This window comes from Onychostoma macrolepis, chromosome 24 (genome assembly GCF_012432095.1).
Source record: "Onychostoma macrolepis isolate SWU-2019 chromosome 24, ASM1243209v1, whole genome shotgun sequence".
Lineage (NCBI taxonomy): Eukaryota > Metazoa > Chordata > Actinopteri > Cypriniformes > Cyprinidae > Onychostoma > Onychostoma macrolepis.
The window spans coordinates 4,754,955-4,779,266 of NC_081178.1; the positions used below are offsets into that span (position 1 = coordinate 4,754,955).

General features: G+C 35.7%; 3 protein-coding genes across 9 annotated transcripts in view; 1 reads left to right on the forward strand and 2 right to left on the reverse strand.

Moving 5' to 3' along the window:
• The window catches only part of dtna (dystrobrevin, alpha), a 145,926-nt gene that overhangs the window by 56,742 nt on the left and 64,872 nt on the right, over positions 1-24,312 (forward strand). The window lies entirely within an intron of this gene.
• On the reverse strand, positions 750-23,244 carry klhl14 (kelch-like family member 14). Of its 4 annotated transcripts, none has more exons than XM_058764943.1 (9): positions 23,221-23,244; positions 13,450-17,014; positions 11,564-11,685; positions 5,515-5,604; positions 5,281-5,359; positions 4,916-5,106; positions 3,739-3,897; positions 3,415-3,572; positions 750-2,214 (listed from the first exon to the last, which is right to left on the reverse strand). In XM_058764943.1, the coding sequence occupies exons 2-9, from the start codon at positions 14,442-14,444 to the stop codon at positions 2,074-2,076; spliced, it is 1,935 nt and encodes a 644-aa protein (XP_058620926.1). In that variant the 5' UTR covers positions 14,445-17,014; positions 23,221-23,244; the 3' UTR covers positions 750-2,073. The 4 variants fall into 4 exon arrangements, with proteins under 4 accessions (XP_058620926.1, XP_058620928.1, XP_058620927.1 ...); XM_058764945.1 differs by lacking the exon at positions 23,221-23,244 and having other exon boundaries at positions 13,450-14,353; positions 15,063-17,080; XM_058764944.1 differs by lacking the exon at positions 23,221-23,244 and having other exon boundaries at positions 13,450-14,353; positions 14,594-17,080.
• Positions 23,121-24,312, reverse strand: part of LOC131532980 (coiled-coil domain-containing protein 178) — a 44,532-nt gene continuing 43,340 nt past the window's right edge. The window contains exon 22 of the transcript XR_009269016.1: positions 23,121-23,643. The gene's annotated coding sequence lies outside the window, so the exon portion shown is untranslated. The remainder of the gene's footprint in view (positions 23,644-24,312) is intronic.

Here is a 24,312-nt window from a genome sequence, read left to right on the forward strand (position 1 = left end):
CTACTGTTCATTGTTAGTTCATATTAGTTAATGTCCACTTCGTTTGCATAAATAACGTTTTAGTAAAGTGTTAGCAAAAAAATACACGAATCACAAATTCTGAGATCACTACACTGTAAAAAGTGATAAGTTGACTAAACTTTAAAAAATTTAGGAAACCCGTTGCCTTAAAATTTTTAAGTAAATGATAATTAAAAAAAAGAATTGAATTGTCAAGTTAACCTAACTTTTTTTTTTTTTATTATGTACTTAACAATTTTAAGGCAACGGGTTTCCTAAATTTTTTTAAGTTAAGTCAACTTTCACTTTTTACAGTGTAGTGAAAATGCCTGTATTTTAGATCCAATTCAGTTGATTTAAAAAAAAAAAAAATGCACATTATAATATCAGCCTGACAACTAAATGAAATTGAGTGAAAGAATGAATAAATGAATAAAACTCCAGGACAAACATTACTTTTGTAAATTATAATGCAATCATTAATTACAATATCTGTTAGTTAAAAAGTTAAAAATCAATGGTTTGATATTTCTGTATGCTACCTTTTGCCAATGTGTTGTAAAAAAAAAAAAAAAAAAAAAAAAAATATATATATATATTAGAAATAAACAAAGAATATGAATAACTATAATTTTCCCTTTGCAGCAATAACTACTGTATATATATATATATATATATATATATATATAATTGATTTACAGTATTTCAGTCCTTGAAATGTGACCTGCTGTTTGAAACTGATCTTCAGACCTTACCTTCAGTCTGCCAAAGTCCATTCTCTTCCGACTTTCAGAGAAAATATACAGCATGCATGCTTGAGTAACACTTAAGATGTTTTACGTGTACTTGTGCCTTTTATCAGATTTGTTTGATGTTGTATTTACCAAAATACTTTCCAATAAGTAAATGAAACACATTATTGCACACTGTAATGAAATAGAGTAATGGGTCAGTTGCTATAATACTGCAAACACACATAAACAATTCTAGATAGGTAGGAGTGTTGTGTTGTTGCGGGGGAGCCCAGACAGATTATTGATCCAGAAATTCAGTTTTATTTTCATAGACTAAATGTAAAGAACATAACAGGATTTGAGAATAAATCCTATGAGCACAAAAATGTTCCACTGCAAGCGATTATTTACAACAATGAAAAACATTCCCCTTTTCTCATCAAAAGGGCCAACAAACACCAGTGCAACAAATTCAGATTTCATATCACGTCTCAGAGAAACCAATCAGGCCAATAATTTATATGATTTTGACTCGATTTAAAAGGTCTGATTCTTATCATGGGAAAGTTTATGAAATAAAGCAGCCTGATGCTAAAAATAGGCACTGTGAGATATGAACAGATATTAACATAAACAAATATGTACCCACAGTAAAACACAATAAACTTTCCACTTCACGCCATGCATATATACCACATGGCTAAATAAATAATATACTGATTGTTCAAACAATAAATCATAACTTGTGTTTTACTGAAATGTGTTTTTTTTTTTTTTTTATATAATTGACATTTATGCCCCTCTCATCTGTACAAATAACAATGTGCCACTCAAGTATGGCGACAAATATCTAACAAGCAGACATGATGTGATATATATTAAATAGCTGATATCTACTCTACTGTGTACACAGAATCATGAGTTTTGCTTGTGAAAACATAAATATTCCTTTGTCAACCCACTTCAGCGTTGTCTTTGATCGGCAGTTTCCACAAAATACAAAGTACGTATGGAAGCTATATCGATATGTTTAAAAAAAAAATTATGCGTGCTATGTCAAAACATTTATGATAAAAAAGGATTGAATGTGAGCAGCTGAATGTCAACACACGTGAGCATCAAATACGCAAAGTTGATGATTATATCAGTAAACTGTTAGGTATGAAAGAAACAAAGTGCTCTTGTCAGACCAGTAAAAAAATAATAATCTGTACACCTCATCACCTCCTGTTCAAAAGCTGGGGGCGTTCCATATGGAGAGTCTCCTCATTTATTTGATTCGTTTAGCGATTGACTGGTTTTTCCTCTTCTCGGCCGCATTATTCGGCGTTCTGTATAGTTATTTGTTAAACGGTAAACAGACTGGCAGTATGACTGTGGCACAGGCCGGTCCAGCTAAAGGTTCAGCCACTTCTCCTTCCATTTCTGTCCATGTGCCTTTCTCTGGGCTGTAACAAATGGTGGATGACTTATATGCCCCCTGCAAGAGATATTTGACGAGTTATTCACACAATATTTCATTCAATACTTCTTCAGGAATTGCATGTATGTACAGTACAACCTAGTCAAAATGTCCTACTGGATAATGTGTAATATTTATCAGAGCTCTAATACAAAGTGCTTTTTTTTTCTTCTTAACGGAGTGTTTAAAATCCTGAAAGATTTTAGGTGACGTGACAGCAAAGTGTGTAATTTCTGCATTACTATCATTATGAGAATTGCAAACATAGTGGTTGTTTCCGAACAGGTTTCCTGAACCCATCTGCCATTGGTCGGTCAAAAAGATAGTCCTGCCCCCAACCTCACACCATTGGCTGAGCCAGTTTTGCAATGTTGAGTGATTGAAAAGTTTAATCAAACCTTTTTAGGGAAAATCGACCTACAAATTACTTACAATTTACAATTAGTACAATTGCGATACTAACAAGAAAAATTACACACTTCATCTTTAAATTACGTTTGACTGTATATAAGGGCATTTAATAATTTGTTTTTATTGCATTTTTAGACTTTTTTTTGACTTGGTATGGTAAATAAATGCACACAATTTTAAAATACAAAAAAGGATTAATTTGTAAATAATTTAATTATAAATAATTAATTATATGTTTTAGTTATAAATTAATTTTTATTTTCTACATGATTTTTCTCTAAAATGAAAATGTTATACAGTATACAGTACATGTACACAATGTTTTAAATAAAATCATTAAAAATGGATAAAAAATTAATTATTAATTTCATTAAAGTAATTAAATAAATAACTTAATAATTAATAATTAAATAAAATTTACAAGTATACACACACACACATTTGTTTCTGTGAATTGTGGGGACTTTACATAGACTTCTATTACTTTTATACTGACCAAACAATATTTTTTTTTTATCCCCCTAACCCTAAACCTACCCCATACAGAAAACCTGTTTGCATTGTTACACTTTCAGATACACATCATTTACTATTTTTAATAATTTTTTTCCCTTGTGGGGACTGTCTAAATTTTCAGGTTTTACTATCCCCACAATGTAGCATAAACAGTACACACACACACACACACACACACTGTATATACCTATTAGATTACATATTTCATTCTATCTATCTATCTATCTATCTATCTATCTATCTATCTATCTATCTATCTATCTATCGCATTTAAGTGCAAGATGTGTTTACCATGCTCCAGCTGTAGCCTCCCACCAAGTAAATACTGTCATCAAGAACAGCACATCCAGGCCCGCTGCGTCCCTCTAAGATGGGCGTTTGCAGGATGCTCCACTGATCTGCTTTAGGATCGTAGCATTCAACCAGCATCACATCCAGATGAGAGAATCCTACACACAGAGAAAGAGATCAGGGAAAACCCCAAGAGTATATGACAAGCTCTGCAGAGGTGTATAAGTGTTACTTGGAATCGAATCGAATCACAAAACAAACTGTATTGATTACTTTTGGGTACACAGTAAGTGTTGAGATTTGGGTTACGGCTATAGAAATTACCCTTTAAGTGGTTTCCTCCAATAGCGTAGAGGCGGTCGTTCATGCCTGCGAGAGCGTGTATGGCTCGCTTGGTGTTCATGTCCTGTTTCCGAGCCCACACGTCCATCACAGGGTCGTAGCAGTACAGCCAAGATACGTATTCACCATTGTGAACGCCACCTGAAGCATAACATGCACAATACCAGTTTCAAGATAAGGACACAGATTCACAAAGAGAGATATACAAAAAATGAAGTCAACATGGAATTAAAATTGATGGGATATTACTTTCTGTGCTGAGAAACCTCATTTGTTGCTCCCGGTCAAAAATAATCAGCTGAAAAATGCTTGTAAATCATCACCAAATCTTGGATTCAACCTTTTTGTCAACTGTTTTTTTTATTAGAATTAACTGATCATAGACCGCATTGATCTGAGCTTATGCACCTCAGTTTTTGAGTGAAAAAAAAGCATTATTTGTGAATAATTTGCATCATTTACTCAAAAACTGATGTGCATAAGCTAAGATCAGTGAGGCCTACGATCAATCAGTTCCAAAAAGAGATATAAAACCTGTGCTAATTGAAAGAAAACAAGTTGATAAAAATATTGAATCCATTATTTGGTAATAATATAACATAAGAAATTTATAAGCAATTTTTTTTTGTAGGCCAGTCATTTTTGACTGGGAACACTGTAAATGTAACAAGGTGGGGAAAAAATCCCCCAAAATTACAAAAATTATTAAATAAGTAAATAAATAAATAAAAATTGAGAAGTAGATATCTCCGGGTACACATTCCTGGTCTCATTTATTTATTTATTTTATATCCAAAGTCACTTACATTGCATTAAAGATATTATCTTATTTATCAGTTCATGCATTGCTTGGGATTCAAACCCATGACCTTGGTGTTGCAAGCACAGTGCTCTAGTGTTTGGGCTACAGGAACAATTCATCAGTGCATGTTATTCCAAAGAAAAATGTTTGTCTTTTGTGAAACAACAAATGGACAAATTTAAATCTTTTTACTTAGAAATACTAAACATATGCAATTTTATGTTGAATTTAAAATGCATTTGAAATGAAGGTAGCAGTTCAAAATAACTTGTAGACTTCATCTCTGTAATGGCACCTGTTAGCAACGTCTCAGACACTTTGATTAATTCACTGTTTGGGTGAGGTGTATCATCAAACCTGAGATGTATATTTTCCCATTGTGCACGGCGCCTGCGTGCGCAGCCAGCGGCTGTGGAAGAGACGAAACGTAATTCCATTCGTTTGTCTCAAGGTTATAGGCTTCAACGCTAGACAGATAACCTGTCTCGTTCCTTCCCCCAACAACATACAAGTGCTTATCCAGGCAGCAAGCGAAGAAACTCGCTCTCCTGAAACAAAGACAAGATGAAAAGATCGTCTCTTAAAATCAGTCAACAGCAAATATCCCCGTCGCAGCCAAGAGCGAAAAATTCATCACAAAGGCTTAAGAAATAATTATAGCCATGTTATGAAGAGCTCTTATTATTTTATGAATAATAAGTCATTTTCAGAAGGCATCATACCTCTCCTGCATGGGCGGTAGTTGTATCCAGCTATTGAATCTCGGATCGTACCGACTTACAAAGTTAGTGCTGTGTTTGCCTGTGAAGATGATACACAAATCAGTTTTATTCCACACATTACAAACATTGTTTAAAAAGATGCTATAAAACATTTCAGGCACATGTAATGAATTATAAGGAAATCAATGTCTGTGATAACATTAAGATGTTGTATTCAGCTTATTCATGGTTTACCATTAGGATTCCACTGGTCTTCTCCACCCAATAAAAGCAGGAAGTTCTCCACCTCAACCACACAGTGATGGGCGCTGTTATACGGCATTACTGCAACACAGAGACAAAACTGATGAGTCTAGTACTTGAAAATGACCAATGACCAATGCATAACCCAAGCCAATAATATCTGACCATTTTTAGATCATCAGCATCCATAAATCAACATTTACAATAAATATGGTGTAAACTGATGGTGCTATACAGACTGGTGCCCAACTGTATTATATACATAAAGGATAATGTAACAGTCAACCAATGCTGCAATCCAAATATCATTCTATTTTGCCAAATATTATTCTGTTTTGTCAATTTTTACACATTTTTACCATTGACTGCATTTGACAAGTTTAACCATTCAATGTTGTTACCCAAATTATTTTAATTAAAAAAATAAAATAAATAAACAATAACAATAATAATATATATATATATATATATATATATATATATATATATATATATATATATGATTTTATCAATAACCACAAACCAACATTTGGTCCCAAATTTGCTAGATAGTCTAATTAGGCAAAATTTGCAATGCTAAACAAATGTATATTTATTTTACATACATTTATTAATTTTCTCACATTTATATATTATATTAGATATATGTGACCCTGGATGACAAAACCAGTCTTAAGTGTCAATTTTTCGAAATTGAGATTTATACATCATATGAAAGCTGAATAAATAATCTTTCCATTGATGTAAGATTTGTGACAATATTTGGCTGAGATACAACTATTTGAAAATCTGTAATCTGAGGGTGCAAAAAAAAAATCTAAATATTGAGAAAGTTATTATTAGCATATTACTAATCAAAATTACGTTTTGATACATTTACAGTAAGAAATTTACAAAATATCTTCATGGAACATGATCTTTACTTAATATCCTAATGATTTTTGGCATAAAAGAAAAATGGATAATTTTGACCCATACAATGTATTTTTGGCTATTGCTACAAATATACCCCAGCGACTTAAGACTGGTTTTGTGCTCCAGGGTCACATATTAATGTTAATCTATTTTATATACTAATATAATAATATGATAACATATATATGTATATATTATATATTTAAAATGATAGAAACTTTATAAATGTGATCTATTTACTTCTGATATATATATATATCCCCCAACAATATTCAGAATAAAATGCAGTCACATCCAATCAAATCATATTTCCTCATATTAACAACTCTGGTTTGTGGCAGAGGCTGCTTTCCAGCGGTAGTCTTTCCTGTCTCCATCTCGTCTAATTCTCCAGCTCCTGCAAAAAGTGACCCCCAGTTGAAATAGAGAGAAATGGTCGTGAGGTGACAGTCATAATGAACATGATCATGTTCACTCCATAAATCTCCGTCCGGTGCCCGTGCAGCGTAAATCAGTCGTACGCTAAGAGCCACCTGTCTGCCTCGATCATTCATTTCCACTGTCACATCTCCGCTGCCTGATGGATCACAGTTGCTGTAAAATTAGACAGCCTTGAATCGCGATTTTTTTCCAATTGGCCTTTTCTACCGCAATCTAACTGGAGTCTGATGCACCGAGGCCTTTCCATTGAGAACGGATTCCGACTGAATCGCACGGCTCCATCCCACGAGGGGAACCTCCTGACTGTCTCACTGCACACAAAACCAGACTGATTGACAGAGATCTTACTGTCAGTGAGAGAAATATTTGGCGTCTGGAGTCATGCGAGGCTTTTGTGGCCTGCTGACATTTACTGCTGCAGACGTGACACACGTGCCCACAGACTTGGCTTTGGAAGGTGATTTGAGGCGAGATGATTCAAATGATCAAGAGGTCACAGTCTAGGCTTTGTTATTGATCTTACAGCCTGATCTACACAGGTGCAGATGCATCATATTGCTAAACTGACTGATGAGAAACCTGCACACTGCGAAGATTTATGATATTGACTTTTAAAGGCACAAATATCCTGAAATTCAGCTCACTAGGTCTTTGCTTTTTAGGCTTTTAAGAAAGAAAAAAAAACTACATGCTGGGGTTAAAACTGAGACATCTGAGGTATAGTTTATGACAGTGTATTGACTATTTCACAAAACCTCTCAGGAGCATATTTGTGTCATATTTTAATTGACAAATTTTTGGTTAAATAAAACTGGTAACACTTTACAACATTTGTTAACATTAGGTAACTAGATTAATGTAAACTAACAATTGAAAATACTTCTAAAACACTATTAATCTTAGTTAATGTTTATTTCAACATTTACTAATACATTATTAGAATAAAAAATTGTATCTGTTAGTATTTAAATGGACCTGAGCTAACATGAACTAACAATGAACAGATGTATTTTTATTAACTAACCTTACTGAGGATTATTAAATACCATAGCGACTGTCGTGCACATTGTTAATGTTAATATGCTAATAGCCTATTTTTAGGACCATTATGACTAGCTTACATTGATTAAAAACAAATAATTAAATAGATAAAAATAAACAGCAATATGAAAAAATGATATAGGATAAATTAAGGTAAATTGTAAATTTTGTATGTGTGAATTCATAGCAGGGTTATTATAGTTAATATTAAAAGTGAAACTAAAACTAAAACCATCAGGGGGAACATAAAAAATAAATAAATAAATAAAAATGTTTCTTGAAACAAAATAAAATAAAAAAGTTTTTATTTCAGCTAGTTGCCAAGGGAGCTTTTCTCATTTATTTAGTTTAACTTGATGTACTAAAATAACTAACGCTGAAATAAAAAGACTAAAAATGTCAAAAAACAAAATAAAATGACTAAAACTTTAACTAAAATTTAAAATATTAAAATAAAAAATATATATAATAACACTGATTCATTGTAGTATCAATCTAAGTATTTATTCACCATTGTACTGCTTTTAAATTGATGCTGATTACAAATTAATTGTGAATCCTGATTGAGAATAAGAAAAAAAAAAATAAGAAAAAAGGAAAGATTTTGGATGCAACTTGATTTGATTGAAGGTGCTTCATTGTCATGAAAATAATAGTCGTAAAAATAGACTTTATGCAATGCAAAAAAAATTCTTAATTTGTTTCCTTCATGTCAATATGTTTAAAATGAAACATGCTGTGACACATCTAAAAAAAAAAGAAAAGAAAAAAAGGACTTAACCAATGGCATTATGGCATAATCAACATTTAAATGGTCGTTTTGACCATAGCAGACTGCGTGCACTAGGTGGCAGTCTCACCACAGAGCACAAAGCCACAGAAGCAGAGAGGTGCAGCCAGTCATGAGAACCATCCTAAATAGTGCTGATGAAGGTTTTAATCAGTCGCCGTTCCCCCCCTTTTGGGTTTCGGCTCATTGCAAAGTTATGATTGAATGTTAATAACCTGCACACCCCAAACGACATCAAGGGGCTGCTGGTGTGTTCACAGGATGATTTTGCAGTTTGGTCGCTCCGCCTGGCCATGGGCCATTTAAGACTCGACGTCTGAGGCAGAAATAAAGGACATTACACTATGACCTTATGAGTGTAAGTTATATAGATCCAGATGTAATTCATTAATGAATGTTATGCGTGCTGCCAAACGCTTACAAGCAGGTTTCGGAGCGTAAGGTGTCTTTGTAGGTCTCACACCTCAGCGATGCAGTGATTGGATGACTGAACGCAATTTTAGCTATAAAACAAAATGACTGCACGTCCGTTTATGTCCTTGTTTTGCCTCGGTAAGGAACAGACACTATAGAATCCTTTTAATTAAATCATAATACATTGTGTCTTGGCTAGTTGCTACACTACTGGTCAAAAGTTTGGAATAATTAAGATATTTTTTTTAGTGTTGTTTTTTTAATGAAGTCTCTTATGGTCACCAAGGCTATATTTATCTGATATAGTAAAACATTAACATTATGAAATATTATTACACGTTAAAATAACTGTTTTATATTATGAAATGCAATTTATTCCTGTGATCAAAGCTGAATTTTCAGCATCATTACTCCAGTCTTCAGTGTCCTTCAGAAATCATTCTAATATGCTGATTTGCTGCTCAGTTATTAATTATTACTGGTGCTTAATTATTAATAATGGTTCTTATTATGATCAATGTTGACAATTGCTTAAAATAGATTATAAATATCTTATGATCAGTGCAATAGTAGTTTATTGTGGTTTCCACAAAAATATGAAGCAGCAGAACTGTTGCAACATTGATAATAAGAAATGTTTCTTGAGCAGCAAATCAGCATCTTAGAATAATTTCTGAAGAATAATTTAGTAATTTCTATTATATTGAGTTATTGCATGCTTTATTGAGCTATATAGGCCTACTCCATTTATATGGCTTAAAAGGTGCTATATAACCCTTTGCCAAGATTCTCTGCAAACACATTGCCTGCTATGTTTTCGAGGACAAACTCAAAGCATTTTGAATAAGGAGACTCTAGCTACACCACAAGCCACCTGGAGCTTGTCATATACATGTAACATTGCAACTGACACATTTACAAACAGTACTAGTTCGGAAAGTTTATTTGTACAATAGCACGCCATTAAACCATCAACAGCTAGCTCTGAGGCTAACAGTTAGCTAACAAGAGCCTTTTTTTAAAACTCTGATGCATTACTGTATATAAACTGACTATTTGTTTTGAGGAAAACGTGCATAGGGAAGAAAAATCACCAAAGGGATCTCTTTATTGCCTCGATTGTTTCTCGTAGACTGCAATGAAATTACAAGTAGAGCAAATGAGATCTGTCTCCAGCTTCTCAGATGATTCAGCAGAGAAATCTCCTTTACAGTTTCAGAGATCTTAACAATGTCTCAAACTATGCTCAGATTTGCTAAGACATCAAAGTATGTCATCAAAAGTCAGAGATATCAGTATGAACTCAAACATTTGAGTTCGAGCAATATTAATATAGGGGATAGTTTAGCTAAAAATGAAAATTCTGTCATTATTTACTCTCCCTCATGTCTTTTCAAACCTGTATGCATTTCTGTCTTCAGCAGAACACAAAAGATGATTTTTTTTAAGAATGTTGGGAACTAAACAATATTGGACCTTCATTGTATAGACAAAAATAAAAAAAAACACCACTGACATTTTTTCCAAATATCTTCTACAGTTTTGGAACGACATAAATAAATGACAGAATTTATATTTTTGGGTGGAGTATCCCTTTCATTGTTTCTTTTAGACAGAAATGAATTGCAAATGGCCACTTTTGCTTTTGTTTCCTGATCAAGGCCAGAAATCTCATGTGTCTCCTCTGTGTATCAACATGAACTCACATGAACTACAGGTCAACCTCTGGCTCATTTGTGTCTATTTTATTTTTTCGATGGTATTAGAAGAAACATCTGAGACAAAGTTGAGACTTAAATGAAACATACTAACTAGGATTTCCATTCCAAGTCTCCTGATCTATGAAAGAGCTAGTCTGAGCATTAAAAATGACACATTCCACTCCAAGATTACTCCACTGTGATATCACTTTTTACGATTATGATGTCAATACTCAAGATTCCGACACATTTGATCTCCATTGTTGTGATTTAAATCCTTGTAAGAATTCTGATTCTAATTCCTCATGCCAAAACACACGACAAACAACTGGCAGCACGCAAACCACTCGCGCTCCTTCCCTGCTGCTCGCGAAGACAAATGCACTTGCGAGAACGTTGCCCTAATAAAGCAGTTCAATAAGAATACGTGTCATCTTCTGATGATGAATCTTCCCGAGATCATTAGATTAAAATTAATCTTGCCGGCACGCTTATGCAAAAAGACAGAGGCAAAAAAATAAAAAAACACACACAAGCGAATCCAGGCGTTACAGCTCCACAATGGTGTGAAGGCAGTCACGCTCTGATTAAAAAGTTACATTAAAAGTGATAGTGATACATCATTACCTCCTGCATCTCAGGAAGCTCTCGCTCTATTCTGCTCTGCGACAGAGCACAACCCAACACATGCAGGGTTCTTCCTGTGGAAGAGAAAAGACCACGCTAGCAAGGCACTCACTTGTAAGGATCTTCCATGTCTTCTTTTCGTCGTCGTAGTACTGAACCAGATTACTAGGGAGGCGGTCGGGACCCGGGGGCAGGCCTCCAACCAACAGGAGCATCCGTTTGTTTGAACGAATCCTGGGTTACAGAGGGACGGGGAAACAGATTCATTAACAATTCTGTCATTAGCCGTTATTAGTGCAGAGCAATTACATATTGAATGAGATGCCACGACAAGGTAAAAGCGTGTACAAACACGCAGAGGGAGACAGCAAGCCGAGCAGAGAACATGGGAGAATACATTAATGCTGAACGACTCTATCACCACCCTCAAATGAACGGCAAAAAGAGAAACGACTTTATTTTTAAGTTGTAGAATCATTTAGCCCCACTGCAATGATGTTTCTCTAGGATTTGTGTGTGTGTGTGATGCACAAGTGCACACTAATGCAGGATGTATTTTTAGGTCTAGTGATAACTAGTTCAAAGTCTCATTCTAACATATACGCACAAATATGTTAAGCAACATAACGCATCATTTGAATTTGGTAACATTTCGTGTTTATTTATAGCTGTTTGCTTTAAATGTTATCTGATAAGGCCACAAACTGTTGTTATACCTGGAATATTGACAAAATCAGATGTGTGGTTGGGATTTGACAGCCTTTTTGTTTTTATCCTATTGGCCAAAGCTGTGCATGTGACTACTGTCAACACTGCTTTTGAATATCTTGGCTGAATATGCATCCATCCATTCAGTCAATCAATAATTAAATTAAACTAATCAGCTAATATCTAATCAATAGTAAAAAAAAAGAAAAAAAGAGTAACAATTACTGTGATCTGCTTAGAGACCTTGCGGTTAGCCTGTGCGATTGAAATCATAGATTGAATAAGTGCTTTAAAGTCTGGATGTTCAATATTTACAGTCCCTTCAGCTCTGTGAGACTGAGCATGGGAAATAAATTGGACAATGAAACTACACAGTCTTCAACACTAGTATCTTCATCAGGACACCAATATAGTCATTTGCTGATTTTATCTTTTCAAGTTCATGGATGATGCTCAGCAAATGATATTAACACCAGCAAAACAGAACAGGTGAAGAGAGCTGATACACAATGACAAGTGATTGCCAAATAATAACAATCAAACAATTTATCAATCTAATTCTATTAGCAAATGCGTACTGATATACACATCAAGCCCTTTTGACTTTCATATCATCGTAATTCCTGATTTCAGAATTGGAAAAAAGTGACATTTAAAATGAGATTATCTGATTGCAAACAATCTCTCTCTCTCTCATATTCTCCAACAACTGATTCCAGTTTATTCCACGGTCACCTATTCCTGCTAATTATCCCATCTGCAGACTGCAATAATGTCTGCAGTATGCAAGCTTGCAACAGTGCTGAAATTAATCAACCCTGAAACAGCACTATGAGGAATAGAATGAGGATCTCACAGATAAGGCAAAGCGTGGAAACTGTGTGAACAAATATGGGATCAGATATTGCAACAAAAGATTGCTAATCTAATCTAATTCACTTCACAAGTTAACTATGCAGCATGTAAGAACACATGAGATCTTTACCAGCGAGATTGATCTGTTTACTGACACCTGTCACAAGCCTGCCGTGATCACGTGCACGGTGTTGTGTAGTACTCTACATTTACATACTCATGTCTGACATATACACAAGCTAAAGGATGAAAACAAACTTGACTCTTTCCTCTCACACAAAACTGTACTTGATATTGTTTTTCTTCCTTATGCAGTTTTATTTTGCTTGTCTACAACAAAAGTTCCCATGGACACACAACCCCTTTTATTAAAATGTATATGTTAAAAACTCTACCCTCTAGGCAGTGGAATCTATGGCATGCAGAAGATCCTACCTGCTGGCTGTGGTCTGTCTGCAATGCTGTCTGAAGGGCATCAGGTGGTAGTTCATGGCATCCAGGAGCAGTTTCTGGCACACCGGGTCGCTCCTCATAAAGTCCACCGACTGCACCCTCTCCACCAGCTCCGGGGCAGGGATGAGGGCGAAGCGCAGGCGCTTCATCAGGTCAGGAGCGTAGTGCATCCTGGTCTCCCTGTCGTGCTCCAACCACAGCACGGACATCTGAAAGAGCGCCAGCTCCGACTCCACGGGCGGAGGCAGGGCGTCCAGCATGGCGCACATCTCCTCAAAGTTCAAGAGGAGCACGTCCTCCACCAGGTACTTGTTGGCGAGCTTCTTGGTCTCGTCCAGCCCGTGCAGAGCTGCGATCTTGCAGATCTGCTTGTAGTTCTGCACCGAGATCTGGTCGTTGAGGAACTGCACACTGAGTTTGGTGATCTGCGGGATGTTGAGGATCTTGCTGACGGAGAGCACCTCCTCCACCGTGTCCAGGGAGAGGGTCACGTTGGCCGTGTAAAGGTACTCCAGCACCAGCCGCAGACCGATGGAGGAGCAGCCCTGCAGCACCAGGTTGTTGATGGTGGAGCGCGGGCTGGGCAGGAGCTTGTCATCGGGGGAGGAAGACGGGGTGCCGCTGCTGCCTTGGTCCTTCGCCGCCAGCCCGTCTTCTCTGCTCAGCATGTGCGTGGAGAACAGGGACCTGAAGTACTGCGAGCAGGATGCCAGCACGGCTTTGTGGCAGTGGAACTGCTGTCCCTGCGCCGTGAGAGTCACATCGCAGAAGAGCTGCTTCCTCCACAGCAGGTTGAGACCGTGCAGCAGAGTGTCGCTGTGAGTCGGGTCAAACGTGGAGGTTCGGTCACCCGATCTGGACATGACTTCGGGGCTGCGCACACCTCCTGCGAGTAAACAATGCCATTGGTGCACTACACTGCATGGAAATGCATCAGCCGGTTTTATAAAAGCATATGCATTCTGAAGGTATCTCATTCATTCATGCATGCATGCAAGTTGGATTTGTGCAGATATAAGGTAGGCTATATATATATATATATATACACATCGTGTGTGCATGAAAATGCATTAAGTTTGCAGCATGCAAGTGCATGCATTTCCCAACCACACGCATCCTTGCATACCCATCTATATATCTCATGCATGTGTTCGTGAGCACGTCAAATCCGATGGTCGCTGCGGGAAACAAACAAACTACGCCGGGTTGTTGGAAAGCAAAGCCCACGATCTAGCCTACAAACTGCCCGCTATCTGTTATCCGGCCACGCGAACACAGATACACACACACACACACACACACACACACACCCCCTTACAAGACTTAAATGCATGCACACATTCCCCCCGATATGCGATACAAAAGCAATTAGTTTGTCTCCCGCAACATCAGCATCATCACCACCGTAGATGTGCGGTTGCGCATCGCTTTGGTCGGCAACAACACAATGCAATCGCTCCGTTCAACAACACGCGCGGTATTTCTCGCCCAATCTGAGGCAGAACAGCAGAAGAAACGGCAACTTTCAGCCCGTGGCACATTTACGCCCAGTGCGCACCCGTGCCGAATGCTAGTAGTAGGTATCCAAAACTTACCTGACTTGAAGAAAAGTAAAGCTGCGGCTCCTTCAGTGCACTTTCTTTGTTCGGTCCTGTTAGAAAAGTCTATGATCGATGGATCAGAATCCTAACCATTGATCCCCGCTCATTCAAGCTCATTGATCATTTATGTTTCCTCTGAATTAACAAGAAGAAGAAGTGTGTGTGAGTGTGAGAGGAGCCGTGTGCTTTCTGCAAGAGAAGAAGAAGAAGAAGAAGAAATATACGTGTGACAAATTATGCTACCAAGAAACAACACATCATTATCCTTGGGCCTGGGGCTCAGTGAGTCGTAACGAGAGTAATAGGAAATCCACGGTCGGGGAGAGAAACGGACGCGCATGGCCGGTGGAGAGAGACCGCGCAGGGGTATGGATGCTGGAGAGACTCGCAAAATTATGGCTCAAGGCTATTGTAAAAACTGTCGAGCGTAAATGACTGCGATTTCAAACATCTATGGAAAAAGAGGAGAGGAGAAAAGGCGAGTCTTTCCTCTCTTTCTCTCTGCGTTATGGAGAGAACCGTCAAGTTTTAGTGCGCATTGCTAATTAGTCAATTTCTCTGTTCCTTCACAGCCCGACGCCTCTGCTGCTGAGCTGAAACTGCTAATTTCTGGGACCAGCCTTTTTTTTGGGCTCTGAACGGGGGATGGATGAATGGCTTGTCTCGCACAAATGACAAAAAGCCCCCCTCTGCCTTAATCTCCATCGCCAAAATAACCCCATCTTTTTCTCCTTTTGCTTAGTCCTTCAAAAGAACGAACAAGGGACTTTGGGCAAACTTGTCTTGTGGTCTTGAGTGAGCATCATGGACATGACATCAAATGCAAAAAATGTGGATGATCGTATTGCTGAATTATTCTATACATGAGCCAAATAAAGTTCTTTAGCTCTGCGTTGTTTTAAACAATAGCACTTGACATGTATGAATTTATTTAACAAGTCTGAAATTTCTAATGCATTTCTCACGCAAGAAGGGGTAAAAACTCAAATAGATGCCCTGATGTGCAGCTTTCCAAATGCATATTCATAGGAAACTACTGAAAATGCTTCCATTGTAACCTGTTCAGTGAAAAAACAAAAAAAAACAAAAAGCATCCGTTTACACTAAAATAATTTTATTCAGCTCCATCTTCTAATGTTCATCCAAGTGTCTTGGTCAAACAACTGGCAACCGTGTACATACTGAAACAGAAAAGCAGGTAGCAGGTAACTAAATCTTCATATTGTAACATGAAATAGTTGCTTTGACATGCAAGACGGATTTATAATGCTACATAGCCATCTGGAAAACAGCATCAAGCTTGCAAAGCCATTAAAAGAAAAGGTTTGAGATAAAGCATATGGATCAAGTGAAGGATTAAACTTTTTTGTTTCTGTTTTTTCAACAGCATAAATGGCTAGATATAGCACTTACTTCCTGTGCTCCTAATGAAAGTTTTACTGCTGATGCATTACTCATATGTCCTCATGCGTTCTCTGATAGTTCTCCTCACACACCGTGCTATTCAGTGTAGAGAACATCTTACTTAATCGAATAATCTGCAAATAAAGGAGGATATACGAGAATGCAAAAATGCACTTCATGGAGAAATACATTAAAAAAAAGTAGACTGCTGACAGGTGCTACCTGTTCTCCACTAAGCATATTGAATATTACATAAACAAAAGCATCAGATTAAAGTATTTTGGACAATTTTATATCCATTTTGAAGCTGCAACAAAATTGCATGCAATTAATTTGTATTATTAACCAGAAATACAGACCTAAACGCTGTGCAGTTGTTCAATTTCCAATTTGTTCACTAATAAAGCGAGTGTGGTCTTGTGGTCACATATTCTTGATCTATAAATCTGTACATTGCCTGTTGTTGCACAGCACTGGTAACGTCTTATTGCATCAGCTGCCAGCTGGCCCAGATAGATTGCAGCTTTGCATTACATCCAATCCTGTAGAAACCATACATCAATATTTTATACAGCTCAACTGTCATCATGTGACAGCTTGTGGTATTATGACATTATGAAATAAACCCATTGCATTACTCTTAAAAAGAACAGAATATGATGAAACAGTACCATTTGATAAAGGCGCGATCAGCGTTTAAGTCCATTTCAGAACATATTATGAGCTAAAGGAACACAAGTTAATAAAATATAGAATATATAGAAAATATCAAGTCATGCAGCATTGCGATGTATATGCCCAATTAGTCAAACATATGTACTGTTTGTTAGTAGGTAAGATTAACGCTTCTAAATCCTCATATTATAACATAGTTGCTTGACATGCAAGACAGATTTATAATGGTACATAGCCATCTGGAAAACAGCATCAAGCTTACAAAGCCATTAAAAGAAAAGGTTTGAGATAAAGCATATGGATCAAGTGAAGGATTCAACTTTTTTGTTGAGCTTTTGACACCATAAATGGCTAGATATAACACTTCCTTTGCTGCTAATGAAAGTTTTACTGCTGATACGTCCTCATGAGTTCTCTGATAGATCTCCTCCTCCATTTGATGAAGTGAAAGAATTAATTAAATTAACTGTTCACATCAACATTTAAAAAAATATAAACAGATTTATTATCATCAGACTGTTAACCAGTTCACGTAATGGATACATTGCATATGTGGCCTGGTGGATTCCTGAGAAAACTGTGTCACTAATGGGTCCTTAAGCAAGGTATCCATCTCAGATTGCTCCAAGAGGGCCTTAAGACACTTTAGCATTGGCTAAATGATAAAAAAAACTTCATACAGACTGCATCAGCAAACTTCACCATGCATCTGCAGTGTTACCCAGTTATTATTTTAGTATCACTGATATACTATTATTGTTTTTAATCATTCCCTATAAAAAGAAAAAACTAATATGAATGAGTTTTCTGTATCTGATTTTGCACAGGTGTATTACCTGTATTTTGAATTTTGCACTGTATTACTTCATCTATAGTGTTCATTTTAACACAGTAGGTTTGGCCAGTTAATATATATTTTTTTTAATTTAATTAAATTTTTTATAAAATAAGGTCTCAGGCCCCTCCTGCAACATAAATAAATGGGATTTTTCACTAGAGAAAATCATAACTCTGATGTCTTAGAAATGTTGCAGGAGGAGTTACTTGGTCGTGGTTCATGAAAACCAAAAAATATACTGACTTGCAGCATTCAAACAATCAATTTGCATATTGGAAGAGCATTTGGTGGAAAGCAGGAAAGTAATTAGGGTTTATGGAAAGAAAAAAAATGTACAACAAATGTTACGTGGCAGCTTGAACGGAGATCTACCCTTTGGTTTCAGCCGAAAGCAACTTTCTGAATACCATTTTAGTAACGGATTATTTGAAGTACCTGGGATTACAATGACAGTTTTCCTCTCTCCTCCTCAGTGAAGAGTCTTTGCTCATGACTTGAAGAGACCAAGGGGCTCAATTGATATGACATCAGCTAATTCTCTGTTGACTTGTTATACAGGCTGAGATGGCCGTCTTTGAGTCTTTAAGCTCTGTACTGCTACAGGGCTCTCCGGGGGCCGGCGGACTTTAGACGGAGGGGCACTCCGCTTGTGCCACGTTATGGAGGGGTGTTGAGTGAACCTCGTCACGTTAGAAGTGGAATCCGTGGACTAATTAAACCCTCTGAGACCGCAAAACGCAGACCAGATTTACAACTCTCTCCACAACTGTTAAACCAACTCCTATTTATCGCTCAAATTACAGACACTGCACCCATGAGTGGATCGCAGGCCAGACGTCAGTGGAACTGGATTTTATGTCACATTCAGGATGGAGGTGCATGTATGTGTGATGTTGAAGGGAAATATGTCCTATCAAGATATATGGAGTCTGAGTCTGACTAGTTGTTCGGCAGAGATGGTCGAAATATTCGTCAGTCATTTGCTTTTAAGGTTAAAATATGTATTCAAAATTGTATGAGAAAGCCTTTGAAATTTTAATTCAATTCCTGAATTTAAATTCAGCCAACAAACAGAACGCAGAAGAACTGCAAATTGAATATAAGGAAGTAAAGGAATACATTTAACAGTCTTTTTAAACTAGAAAAGCACAGTTTGTCAAGATAAATTTTGAATTGAACTTGACAAATTCTTGTTTGAAAGTTTTGAAAAGCCTAATGGACAGAGGAACAATAGATAGATAGATAGACAGACAGACAGAATGATAGATAGATAGATAGATAGATAGATAGATAGATAGATAGATAGATAGATAGATAGATAGATAGATAGATAGATAGATAGATAGATAGATAGATAGATAGATAGATAGATAGATAGATAGATAGATAGATAGATAGATAGATAGATAGATAGATAGATAGATAGATAGATAGATAGATAGATAGATAGATAGATAGATAGATAGACAGACAGACAGACAGACAGACAGAATGATAGATAGATAGATAGATAGATAGATAGATAGATAGATAGATAGATAGATAGATAGATAGATAGATAGATAGATAGACAGATAGACAGATAGACAGATAGACAGACAGACAGACAGAATGATAGACAGATAGACAGACAGACAGACAGAATGATAGACAGACAGACAGACAGACAGACAGACAGACAGACAGATAGATAGATAGATAGATAGATAGACAGACAGACAGACAGAATGATAGACAGACAGACAGACAGACAGACAGAATGATAGATAGACAGATAGACAGACAGACAGACAGACAGAATGATAGATAGATAGATAGATAGATAGATAGATAGATAGATAGATAGATAGATAGATAGATAGATAGATAGATAGACAGAACTTTAGGATGATAGAGCGATAGATAGATCTTTAGAATCATAGAACAATAGAACTTTAAAACGATAGAAATGAGTGATAGATAGATAGATAGATAGATAGATAGATAGATAGATAGATAGATAGATAGATAGATAGATAGATAGATAGATAGATAGATAGATAGATAGATAGATAGATAGATAGATAGAACTTTAGAACAATAGAATGAAAGATACATAGACGGACGGACAAATAGAATTTCTTCTTTAGAATGATAGACAATGTTAGAATAATAGAACGATAGATAGATAGAACAATAGATAGAACGATGGATAGATAGACAGATAGATAGATAAATCTTTAGAATGATAGAATGAATGATATTTAGATGGACGGATGGACGGACAGATAGAACCTCTGAATGATAGACAGAATGTTAGAATGATAGAACAATAGATATAATGATAGATAGATAGATAAAACTTTAGAATGATAGAATGAATGATACATAGATGGACGGACAGATAGAACCTTTGAATGATAGACAGAATGTTAGAATGATAGAACGATAGATAGATAGAACGGTAGCTAGATAGATAGAACGGTAGATAGATAGATAAAATGGTAGATAGATAGAACGATAGACACTTATTATTGACATATTGGAAAGTTGCTTTGACAATCTGTATTGATAAAAGCGCTATATAAATAAAGGTGACGACTTGAATTGACAAAACTTTAGAATGACAGAATGATATATAGAACTTTAGAACTATAGAACGAATGAACGATAGACACAGACAGATAGATAGATAGAACAACAGAATGATAGATAGACAGACAGACAAAACTTTAGAATGATAGAACGATATATAGAACTATAGAACGAATGAACGAGACAGATTGATAGTTTGGAATGATAGAATGAACGAGACGGATGGATAGATAGAGAATTCTTTACTGATAATACTTCTAATAATATTTTCTTACTTTATTTCATATAGTCCAATAGATGTGAATGTTATATCTATAATCATATGGAAATTAGACTTGGTTACAGAAGCAAAGCTGAGAATGATGCTAGCTTAATGATTATTGGGATGTGAGAACAGAATCCCAATCGTGATGCATTTGTTGTTGTTTTATTTAAGTGCATGTTAATGCATTACATTAATGTATCTGCCAGACAGTTTTACCCAAAGCAACATACAGATAAACGTAATCAGTATGTGTGCTTGCTGGGAATTGAACCCATGACCTTGGTGTTGCCAGTTGAGCCTTAGAAACATGATTTGGTCAAAATCACTTTGGAAAACCCCCCCAAAAATCATAACAGCATCAAGGCATGACTACAAATGCTCTCTTAATGCATAAACAACTGTATATTTCCCACGGAGCACCAGCGAATTCACGCCCTCGCTGCAAACATACATTGTTAACACAAAGAGAAAGCTAATCTAAAACAATCTATCTACAGAAACGAGGCTGAATGGGACCAAGCGAAGGCAAAGTTTGAGGTTGAAACTCTTCCAGGCATATTTCCTCTGCCTGGCTGCAGAGGAGAGAGTATGCTAAGATAGAAAGTATTATTTTCCTAAATGGAAGGTGTCAGATGGTCACGCTGAGGTGATCGGCTGTTCGAGATCACTGCTTCCCATCTGCAATTTGTGACGTGTGAAAGATTCAGCCCAAATGTGCTCACAAACTGGAAATCCACAGCACTTTTTCTTATCGGTGCCAAGCAAGATAACCAGCTGCTTTACAGATCAGGGAACATATCATATTAATATCATGGAGTGTTGTGATATCATCTTGTTTGTAAAAATATTTTTGTTAACTAAGTGTGGTGGGACGGCAACCTCTGAAAGTGGCTTTTTTTATTTTTTTTTATTAAATCTAATTTTCGCACAAAGTATGTGAAAAGCTCTTGCATATTAGGCCACTGGCTGGAACAGGAATTATTTTGTTTAAATAAATGGAACGCTGCAAATTTATTTACTACAGCTTTTGCATTTCGTTATCAGTACTAGATGATAAAATGCTAAGCTAGTGTGGAATTACATGTGATATTACATGTCTTCATTGTTGAAATGCCCCTCTAAATGTATTGTAACTGCAAAGCAGAGGTCAAAGTAACCCCGTTCATGGCTTTAATGGCAACAAACAGTGAAGATGTGATGAAAGCATGCATTAGATGACACCTCCACCACTCGTGTTGGTAATAAATTAAAAGCTAATCTTGTTAGTGTAGTACTGGGAGCAGTGCTTATGAGGTTTTGCATCACTGCAATTAACAAATTAACTATGTTCTTGTATTTAATGTTTTTTTTTTTCTTCTGTATGGTGAGATGCTTAGCTTTTTGAAATGTTATTATGAGAGCAGCTAAGCTGTTTTGCATTGTATTTTAAAACAATGTTAAATAATCAGAACATGTCCCACTTTACCTGCATGCGGACTTCACATACTGTACATAAATATAATACACAAATATTATTTAGGGTTATTTCACTTACCGTAATCCTAGTGATACTTGCTTTAACAAAAACACTATTTACAGTGAGAAAAGCTTTACAGAAGGAAAAACAAACAAAGGGGTTTTAATAGTATTTAAATAATATGTTTAAAATAATATAAATAAAATACATACAATTATAATTATATATAAAATAATAGATTTAATAACATGTAAATTGTTTTTAATAAAAGAGAAACTCTACAGAAAACAAATCCTTAAAATAATAGTTTAAAATATTAAAAAATTCTACAATTATATTAATATATAATAAAGTTAAACAGTTTAACAAAAATAATAAAAATAAAACATTTTTATTATTTGAAATATTATAATATTTTATTAGTTGAAATAAAATAAACATTAAAATAAAATAAAATATAGATAAAATAATATATAATTATATTATTTTAGCTAGTTATAAAACAATATTTGTCATTTTGTTTAGTTTAAATTGAAGTAATAAAATAACATAAAAATTATATAATATAATAAATATAATATAAATATAATTAAATGGTATAAATATAATGTAATAAAATAAAATACATGTTAAAATAAAATATAATATATTATAATAAAAATACTAATTCAATTAAAACTTTATAAAAACAGAGACATTAAAAATAATGACAAAAGCACACAACAAATTACTAAAACTTTCACAAAAATTAAAATAACAGAAGATATAAAATGAAATGTAATTTTAATTGAAAAAACAAAACTGTAAAAATGTATCAGCGATACTAAAATACACTCCTTCTAGGTTCTGTCACAGATCATTGTATAACTGCTAATATACAGTGTATAATCTGTAACTTTCAGTGAGAATATGAGATATTGGTATAATACGAGGAACATACTGAGACTGCGGCCCACAGGGGTGTTGATTAGGTGTGGAAGTTGGGCGCATTGTGTCTCCATCACATATGGGGTTCTAATGGGCGACTCCCGGACCAGGTGGGCCCCGGTGTTTAGAGACCTGCAGACGATCACTCATGACAAAGAAAACAGCAGAAGAAGAGAGAGAGCGAGCGAGAGGGAGGTATCAGGGTACTGGTGTGTACCTTAGGGAGCAGCTGGGCAGCTAGGACAGAGGCATGATGGGATACTGGAGGAACACTGGCATGTGTGTGTGTGTGTGCGTGCCACTAGCGGGTAGCCACCCTCAGGGTTGGCAGCGGCGAAGGAGCCGTGTGCGCTGGAGCGGCCGTGGACGCAGTGGCGCGATCACCTGGGGAAGGTAAAGCCAGCGGAGCAGAGCTGATGCTTATTTCTGGGGAGAACTGGGAGATTTTATTCGTTAAAGCGGCGCCCAAACACTCACAGCCTCAAAAAATATAGCTCAAAAATTAGAACAAAGAAAGCCACATGGGAATTGGAAGTAGGAAAAGAATCAGATGGTAAATGAATATGTGAACATGATTTTTAGTTGCCTTTGAAACACAAGCAGAACTCATGTCAGACTAATTGGTTAATTGGTAAAAAGAGCAAAAAATGCTTCATTTCAACATGAAAATATTCATGAGAATGTTTTCTTTTAATCAGTTTTACCAAGATTGTAATTTAACACATATACATATCATTTGAATTATTTTATTATTTACTTCATATATATATATATATATATATATATAGTAAGATTTTTTTACTCATTAAAAAGTGAGTGACAGTAAAGACATTTATAGGACATTTATAATGTCATAAACGTTTTTTTTAAATAATCCAAAATATTTCAAATGGATGCTGTTCTTTTGAAATTTGAAGCAGCACAACTGTTTTAACATTGATAATAGTAAGAAATGTTTCTTGAGCAGCAAATCAGCATCTTAGAATGATTTCTGAAGGATCATGTGACACTGAAGACTGCAGTAATGATGCTGAAAATACAGCTTTAAATCACAGAAATAAATTACATTTTAATACACATCAAAACAGAAAAGTTATTTTAAGTT

Coding starts and splice junctions, on each gene's coding strand:
- klhl14 (XM_058764943.1), bottom strand. CDS start 14,444: ATGAGATACCTTCAGAATGCATATGCTTTTATAAAACCGGCTGATGCA. Junction 11,686..13,449: donor AGACAGACCACAGCCAGCAG/GTAGGATCTTCT, acceptor TCTGTAACCCAG/GATTCGTTCAAACAAACGGA. Junction 3,898..4,915: donor TGGGAAAATATACATCTCAG/GTTTGATGATAC, acceptor GTTATGCTTCAG/GTGGCGTTCACAATGGTGAA.